The sequence below is a fragment of the Myxocyprinus asiaticus genome, chromosome 14 (assembly GCF_019703515.2).
Source record: "Myxocyprinus asiaticus isolate MX2 ecotype Aquarium Trade chromosome 14, UBuf_Myxa_2, whole genome shotgun sequence".
NCBI lineage: Eukaryota > Metazoa > Chordata > Actinopteri > Cypriniformes > Catostomidae > Myxocyprinus > Myxocyprinus asiaticus.
Window position 1 is genome coordinate 39,186,690 of NC_059357.1, and position 9,519 is coordinate 39,196,208.

The window sequence follows — 9,519 nt, forward strand, 5'->3', positions numbered from 1 at the left end:
ACTGTAAAACTTGTACAACCTGTAAAACTTTTAAAACTATTTTAAAAAGGGTTTTGTCATGCCAACATCAAAGTTTTCATAACAAACTTTACCTACATAGGTTTTTTATATTTTTAAAATTTGAATAAATAGTCTTTCCTCCAAGTAATGTAGTTCATTAGCCCAACTGTAGGCTGTTAGCAGTTGCCAAGCAACGTAGCAACTTGTGGCAGTAATGCAATCATCACAGGTGTGCGTTTATTTTAACGGCTTTAAATGTTGGTCATCCAATTAGAATTTAGAGTGGGATCTATCTGTTTTTATTATCTTTGTTTAATCTTTTATAGATGTGTGTTATAGGGTGAAAAGTTAATTGTATCTAGGCAGCACATGTAAAACTGGGGTCAGTGGCTGTACAGTACAGTCCTGTGGTTCAGTTTTCTCTCACCTCCCCAGTATGCAATCCTCTTTCTCAGTACATGTAATCTCTCTGGCCCCATTCCCCCCAGGTGTTGATCCCATTCACCTCCTAATCACCTTCTGCACGAGTAGCCCGGCATGCCCACCCCATCCTGAGTCCCACGGGGTAGGGCTGTTGCGGTGGAATTTTTTTACCACCATGGTGGTTAAGGGCCAAATCACCACCAGTGAACGGTGTTGTACGGTGGCTGGAGGGCGGGGTTGCTGGTGCGTGCAAATAACGTGTTTATTGAGGATTTAACTTTAAAAAGTGCATCATTGAACACAAAATAAAAATGCAACCCTTCGAAAAATATCACAAAATTCCCAGAATTACATAAATACAAAACTTATTTAATTGCGGGGGGCCTTGGTAGCTCAGCAAGTAAAGACGCTGACTACCACACCTGGAGTCGCAAGTTCGAATCCAGGGCGTGCTGAGTGACTCCAGCTAGGCTTCCTAAGCAACCAATTGGCTCGGTTGCTAGGGTGGGTAGAGTCACGTTGGGTTAACCTCCTTGTGGTCACTATAATGTGGTTCTCGCTCTCGGAAGGGCACGTGGTGAGTTGTGCATGGATGCCGCGGAGAATAGTGTGGGCTTCCACACGCGTTATGTCTCCGCGGTAATGTGCTCAACAAGCCAAATGATAAGATGTGTGGATTGACGGTCTCTGACACGGAGGCAACTGAGATTCATCCTCCACGAGGACTTAGAGCGCATTGGGAATTGGGCATTCCGAAAGGGGGAGAGAAAAAAAAAGGAAACTTATTTAATTGCTTTAACATTTTTGTCTGTTATAGAGCGCAACAGTCTGGTTCCGGAAGTAAAAACCCCATTCATTTTTGATGATAACCGTTAATTCCAATAAGCAATTACCAGCACAATTAATCGGTTAAACCGATCTATCAGTCTACCTCTGTTACAGTGGATGGAAACGCTGATTGCTGTATAATGGCTTACATTTTTAACTGTTTCTCACACAGCATCAAAAGATATGGAATACAGTGCACAAATTGCATGGATTATTTTTATGATAATTTTTTATAGTGCTTTTCACCTTTTTTGAGCCGGACCTTAGACATTCTAAAAACTCCTTTTGTGTCCCATGACAAACAAAATAATGAGCAAATAAGTAATACTCAAATAAAGCAATAAATAAATGATGACACCATCAGAATTCATTTGGTTTCAAGATTCAGCCTTGGGTAAAGTATTGAAATCCTCAGGAAAAGAGGACAAAGGGTAACACATTAGGGATACTGGCAAAAAGTCGCTATAGGGACATATCATTATGAGAGTGTGTTGTCTATCCCTATTAATGTATGTGTGTTTGCTTTCTTGCAGGTGTTCTTAATCGAGTGCATTGGACCACTTGTCATATACCTGCTGTTTTATTTTAGACTGCCTTTTATCTATGCTCTCAAGTATGAATTCACCACCAGTGACCATTGGGTTGTGCAGTAAGTATCAGTCCTCATTAAGAATACTTTTGCTCTCAATCTGTTGGATTCAGTTCATAGACAGTGGGAACAGTGTCTTCTAACACCTGACCTGCTGTCTAACCCATATTCTGACCCAGAAGGGTATTTTGGGAATTATGTTGCAATGTGTTTTGATTGACATCTCTCAGGAATAAACTTTGATTTTATGATCTATTAAACTGAACTTGTTGACCTTGTTGGTCTATTCATGGGCTTCTGTCTCTTCTCCACAGTATCGCCTGTGTGTGTCACACCTTACATTATGTGAAGCGAATCTTGGAGACGATGTTCGTCCATCGCTTCTGCCACGGCACCATGCCACTACGCAATATTTTCAAAGTGAGTCTGTATTGCATTTGGGGTTGTTTTGTTTCAGATAAAATATATGTAAGGGATAATCCACGGCTAGGTGGGCATTCAACTATATTAATGCACGACGTGGAGGCGAAGAACCACCCGACATGAAACGGATCCCCATGGATTATCCCGCCTTTTTTTTTAGCACCCAGTCGGAAATACCTGTAACAGCTCGCCACTCGTCCACACAACGGGACAGAGGGCAATTTGGTATGTTCATAACATGATATAATGCGCTGCTCACCATTAGGAAGCAGTTGCGCATAATGTGAGGCTTTGAAGAGGGAAAGCTCTTTATTGAAAAGCGTGAGCATCTCGTGCATGTGCAACAAGCACTGTAATCTTTTTGAAATCTTTGTAATTCATTACAAGATATAATGCGCCGGTCACCATTGGGAAGCGGTTGTGCAAAATATGTGGGCTTGAAGTGGGAAAGCCCTTTGTTGAAAAAGTGTGAGCGTCTCGTGCGAGCGCTGTTCTCTTTTTGCAACCTTTGTATGTTCATACATGATATAATGTCCCGCTCACCATTGGAAAGCGGTTGTGCATAATGTGCAAACTTTATTGGATGTGATTAATGTGAGACACAGAAAGCAACATATTGAACAACATTTTGAACAACAATATTCCATTCCCGACAAACAGCAGTGGGAAGAGGGGAACAGTATTAACAGGGTTATTTGGGCATATCTGTTTTCTTCCCCGTGATCCACATTAGAGAGGATGTAATCACTGCGCAGGCAAGCTGAATAGGGTGCACACCAGGATTTTGACATTTCGCTATGAACTTCAGGGAAGAATGGGGCAGATCTATAGGACACGGTCGCTTGACGGTGTCTGGACTGCAGAAAATATTCATCAAAGCGGGATTGTGTAGGTGCTTCTGGAGGAGACCACTTGATATCGAACTCTTCGACTGCCCTTGAAAGGACGCAAAGCAACTCCTTGTCAGTGGGGCGTATACGCTCCTCGCCCTCGCTGGGGGAAGGGGCGGTAGCGTCATCCACTGACCACTCACCTGATGCAGCAAGAGACATGACATCGTCATCATCCTCAGCGTCAGAACCGCCGAATGAGACGAGGCCGTGCGCTCCTGTGAATGGCCAGAGCTCTTCACGCACATAATGTATCGGCATAGACACGTTACATGGAGATTGAGGGGCTCGTGGGGCGTGTGCCGGCATGAGGACCACCACAAATTCATCTTGCTCGACCTCGCGGCCCTAACATGCCTCCTCGTGTGATCCTTCGGGTGTCACAGAAGAGGCAAGTTGGAAGGCGCGGAAGGCTGAATTGTCCCTCAGAAGGAGGGCGATTCGCGAGTGAAGCATCTTGAGACTCATACCCTCACAGTGAGGGCAGTCTGTCTCCATGAGAGCTGACTCTGCGTGGGCATAGCCCAGACAGTGAATGCAGCTCTCATGCTGATCTGATGAAGGGATGTGCCTCTCGCACTAGGAACACTTACGGAACAACAACACTAGGAACACTTACGGAACAAGATGCAAACAATCAACTCATATATATATATATATATATATATATATATATATATATATATATATATACACACAATATAAAAATATACAATTGCTTATAAGGATACACAACTCCTGCCGAAACGCTGCAGGGAATCAGGATGCTGAAGGCGGCCCGTTCACCAGTGAAGCGTCATGCGGCAAGGCGGTGTGATGTTCGCCGGAACACTGCAGGGGAGCAGAGAGTATTCTCGTTGCCATGAAGATCCCGCCCGCTGACTCGTGTAGTCGATGTCTTGAAGGAAGAAAATTCTGAGGAATGGTGTTTGTGAACCTGCATTTATAGCAAACAGCTTTGCGTCTAAAAGGGCGGGACACAAATACCATAGCCAATATTAGAATATTGCCGTTATTGTAGAGAGGTTTCAACTAGGTCGTGTGGAAGGACACTCCCCATATGCTTTAGCAAACGCAATGTCAAGTGTACTGAGTCGTAAGGGAACAAAAACGGCACTGCATGTCGTCATCATTGCAAAGGTGCGATCACATTTACCTTCGCACTGTGAAATTCCGTGGGTGAAATAGGAGTCCGCGCTATCATGAATTTTGCGCGGGTGGCGAAGAATTACACGTGGAGTTCAAGTTTGGTGAACTTTGACAGGTGAATTCGCCGTGTTGACCAATAGGAAGTTGCTTAGTTTTGCAGTGACCCCTGTGTGGGCGGTGTTTCGTATACAGCTACACTGAATATTCACAATGGATAATTTTAGTGGCAAGTTTCTTTTTAACTTCACTCTCACAGAGTATAAAGTGCAACATTAAAATGAGGCTGTTTGACAATTAATTTGTTGCTGGTTTCACACACGCTCAATGTCCTCCCACGCCTTCTTCACCCGCAGAATTTATCTGTGTAAATGTAAATGTGACCACGCCTAGGCGAATTTAATTTTGGTCTTGCTTCAGAGATTTTGGCAAAACCCTAAACTGTTTATGTAGAATGAAAGTTTGTTGTCTTTGTCAGGTCAACATAAAAACACTGTCATAAAAGTCAATAAATAACTATTGAGATAAATGAAAAGCAAAGTATTTTAGTATATATATTTAAAACAGGGCATCTGTAAATAACAGTGCATCATTGGTATTCTTTCTTCAACAGAACTGTTCCTATTACTGGTGCTTTGCAGCATGGATGGCTTACTACATCAATCACCCACTCTACACACCACCATGTATGTAATATCTCACTCATAACTGCCCTGTGCTGTTTTTTTATTTTCATGATATTCATTCATATTTTAAATAGTAAATTCTGTGAATTCGCTGAACTACTGTCCTAAGTCAATCTTTGAATCTGTTTACATGCAGATTATGGGGAAAAACAGGTGAAAACAGCACTTGGAATATTTCTAGTAAGCACCTGTCTTTCCACTGGGCACGATATTCCTATAATGTGTTGTTTCATTATCTGACTTATCAACTTTCTTCATATACTGATTTGTGATTTCAACAGTTCTGTCAACTGGGAAACTTCTCGATTCACATAGTACTGCGAAATCTCAAACAGCCTGGTAAGATCTACGAAATAAACAACAAATCTTGAGTCAAAAGACTTTGGTTTTGGTAAAATAAAAAAATGTACTTGTTTTGTATGAAGGTTCCAAGATGAAGAAGATTCCGTATCCAACCAAGAATCCATTTACATGGATATTTGCACTTGTAACATGCCCAAACTACACATATGAGGTAAGACGCTGTCTGAGTGGTTGCAATTAGAGTAGCACTGATTTAATTCATGCAATCTTAAGGGTAGTTCGCCCAGGATGTGTTCTTGTGTTCTATAAAACTGTTGTGTTGCCTGTTCTATATATTTTTATTATGTTTTTGAAACACTTTTTTAAATTTATAGAATATATATTTTTTAAAAACCTAAATAAAATCATACACAACATTCTAGTTTGTTTTCGTGGTAAAAATAACTTATATTTACATTTTGAGGCCACTTAAAGAAAACCCACCAGGTAAGTATTTTTACTATGTTTCCAGAGTGTTTGATTTAAGATATTATATATAATGCTATGTATTTGCGACTAAAATGTAACTTTGATCAAAGTTGCATTTTGGTATTTATAATTTTTAATCCAAATAGGTAAACTGCAGATAATTTTATGGTTACATTTTTATTTTATTTTATGGGTGGTTTGTAGAACGTTATGACCTAACTGAAACCAAAATACAACATTGTGAAATGTAAAAACTCGGACTTTTTTGAATGCAAGGATGCGTCCAGTGTGAACACCCCTTTACAAAAATGAAATTCTGACCCCTACTGGCCACAGAGAGTGAATAACAGACAGTTGTACAGTGGATTGAATATGTAGCTGAATCAGAACTGTGTGTTTTCTTCTGCAGGTGGGATCTTGGCTTGGATTCACTCTGATGACTCAGTGTGTCCCCGTGTTGTTTTTCACTGTAGTGGGATTCATACAGATGACCGTTTGGGCCAAAGGGAAACATCGCAGCTACCTGAAAGAGTTCAAAGAGTATCCCACACTGCGCTCCCCTATCTTACCGTTCATTCTGTAACAGGACAAAATGCCACTTAAAATCCGCAATACTCATTAATCCCAGTCAGTGGACATTATGGCATCTCAAAGTGAATTGCAAAGACTGCATGTCGGATTTGGAGGTGAACATTCTCCATCGGGGTACTGAATATTTATTAAAGCACAACCTTATGTGGTTGGGTTTAAAAACTGAGCAAGAACTACAAATAAAAATATAGCTGCAAGCAGCAATGACGGGCCCAAGCACCATGGGTCATTTTTCCACATGTTGGCTTTAGGAAAACAATGGTGGACACATGCATTTGGCATTTGACATTTTGAAGCAATTTGGGTAAATATAAGAGAACTATTTTAAAGTCTGTTGTAAGAGCCACACTTCCTGCTGCCAGGTGGTGGTGGTGCTATGTCCATGACCCAAAATAGTCAAATCCATACAATTGGCCTGCAACCTACATTTTAATTTTGATTTAAATCCCACATTGCACACAGAAGATATGACACTTCTTGTTTCCCATTTTCACCATTAATTTAATGCCTCACCATGGCAACACCATTCTATATTTCAAAATCTGTTTGCAATGTCTTGGCATAATGTTGTCTAAATGTGGTGGCAGTCTCATGGATCCCCTAGGAGGAGTATTTAAAAGTTCAGAGACTGCAATATTCAAAAAATCCTAAATGGCCGACTTCCTGTTGGGCAGAGCTAGTAATTATAATCCTAAAATTTGTCCAACTTGATGAGATCTATATATGTACCAATTTTGGTGACTGTAGTTGAAAATGGGGGTGCTACAGAGGCTGTCTTACATGCCCATTTTAAACCTGTTAACTGTCACTGGTCAACAGGTGGGCCGTTTGAGTGTGGCTATAAAACAAATGCTTTTTTATACCAAAACTTCATCAATGTTCAGATTGCTGTGAACTTACCCTGTCCTAGAGCAGCTTGTACAAGAGAACATTAGTTTACAGATACAAGTCAGTATTTTACTAGTTTATACAAATACAAATCTTAATATATCATATTAATGTTTAAAATAACTGTAGTACATTATGATATATTTTAATGCATTTTTGTTATACCAAAGAAGCCATTCTATTTCAATACTCATAAATAAATAAAAAATGTATTTTATTGTTTGTACACATCTGAATACAGAGAAAATGGTGCAAATATATGGGTACATAAAGACACTCAACTAGTTGACAAATTATCACAACCTAGAGATCATAAGTGACTCTTTCTGTCTGATATGTGATACAGTGAGATGTGATGTGGTAGTTTCTTTCTTAGAAAGGACTGAAACTAATTAATTTGATGTTAGCAGATATCTATCATGTCACTTGATTGATGTACATAGTAACAAGTAACAGTTTTATGTGATTTCTTTTCTTGAGTGCGTAGATTTATGGTTACACTACCTGGGTAAAACTAAACAAGAACATGTCTAGGTCATATTTCACCCTGAAAAGAAAATAAATTATATTTTGCTAAAAGAAAATAAAGCATATTTTTAGGACATATTACACTGTGACATTATTTTAATGATGATTAAGCACATTTCCCCTCCACAATTCTCATTACCGCAATGCAAAAAATACTAATACTGTACTGAAAGAAATAATGTAATTTATTAAACATATATATATATCTGTAATACAGTAAGACATTAATTTATTAAAGTAAAGTCAAACTAGTGAGAATCACCATTGAGAATATTGGGAATAACATAGATATTACAACATCTTAAAAGTACAATATCTAAATGCGTTACAGTAATTAGTATTTTGGGGGAAATTGTGCTTAAAGAGATAGTTCACCCAAAAATGAAAATTCTCTCATAATTTACTCACCCTCATGCCATCCCAGATGTGTATGACTTTCTTTCTTCTGCTGAACACAAACGAAGATTTTTAGAAGAATATTTCAGCTCTGTAGATCCATACAATGCAAGTGAATAGGTACCAAATATTTTAAGCTCCAGAAAGCACATATGGTTGAGAAACAGATCAATATTTAAGTGCTTTTTTACAATAAATTCTCCTCCCTGCTCAGTAGGTGGCGATGTGCACAAAGAATGCAAATTGCCAAAAACAAAAGAAGAAAGTGAAAGTGGAGATTAATAGTAAAAAAAAGACTTAAATATTGATCTGTTTTTCACCCACACCTAGCATATCACTTCAGAAGATAAAGATTTAACCACTGGAGTCTTATGGATTACTTTTATGCTGTCTTTATGTGCTTTATGGAGCTTCAAAGTTCTGGTCATCATTCACTTGCATTGTATGGACCTACAGAGCTGAAATATTCTGCTAAAAATGTTTATTTGTGTTCTGCAGAAGAAAGAAAGTCAGACACATCTGGGATGGCATGAGGGTGAGCAAATGATCAGAGTTTTAATTTTTGGGTAAACTATCCCTTTAATTGTCATGAAAATAATGTCACAAAATCCAAAATATCTTAATGTCCCTAAAGCATTTCTTTCTGCAATATATACACACACACACAGTTGTGCTCAAAAGTGTGCATACCCTGGCAGAAATTGTTAAATTTTGGCATTGATTTTAAAAATATGACTGATCATGCAAAAAAACTGTCTTTTATTTAAGGATAGTGATCATATGAAGCCATTTATTATCACATAGTTGTTTGGCTCCTTTTTAAATCATAACGATAACAGAAATAACCCAAATGGCCCTGATCAAAAGTTTACATACCCTTGAATGTTTGGCCTTGTTACAGACACACAAGGTGACACACACAGGTTTAAATGACAATTAAAGGTTAATTTCCCACACCTGTGGCTTTTTAAATTGCAATTAGTGTCTGTGTATAAATAGTCAATGAGTTTGTTAGCTCTCACGTGGATGCACTGAGCAGGCTAGATACTGAGCCATGGGGAGCAAAAAAAGAACTGTCAAAAGACCTGCGTAACAAGGTAATGGAACTTTATAAACATGGAAAAGGATATAAAAAGATATCCAAAGCCTTGAAAATGCCAGTCAGTACTGTTCAATCACTTATTAAGAAGTGGAAAATTCAGGGATCTCTTGATACCAAGCCAAGGTCAGGTAGACCAAGAAAGATTTCAGCCACAACTACCAGAAGAATTGTTTGGGATACAAAGAAAAACCCACAGGTAACCTCAGGAGAAATACAGGCTGCTCTGGAAAAAGATGGTGTGGTTATTTCAAGGACCAC

At 39.0% G+C, this 9,519-nt stretch overlaps 1 protein-coding gene across 1 annotated transcript in view; it reads left to right on the top strand.

Moving 5' to 3' along the window:
• LOC127451644 (very-long-chain enoyl-CoA reductase-like) overlaps positions 1 to 8,808 on the top strand; it is a 13,218-nt gene extending 4,410 nt beyond the window's left edge. Inside the window, exons 5-11 of the mRNA XM_051716486.1 lie at positions 1,785 to 1,900; positions 2,155 to 2,260; positions 4,913 to 4,985; positions 5,122 to 5,165; positions 5,267 to 5,324; positions 5,411 to 5,499; positions 6,166 to 8,808. Of these exons, the coding sequence (XP_051572446.1) occupies positions 1,785 to 1,900; positions 2,155 to 2,260; positions 4,913 to 4,985; positions 5,122 to 5,165; positions 5,267 to 5,324; positions 5,411 to 5,499; positions 6,166 to 6,339 (660 nt within the window). The 3' untranslated portion in view covers positions 6,340 to 8,808. The remainder of the gene's footprint in view (positions 1 to 1,784; positions 1,901 to 2,154; positions 2,261 to 4,912; positions 4,986 to 5,121; positions 5,166 to 5,266; positions 5,325 to 5,410; positions 5,500 to 6,165) is intronic.
• Positions 8,809 to 9,519: the final 711 nt, after the last annotated feature.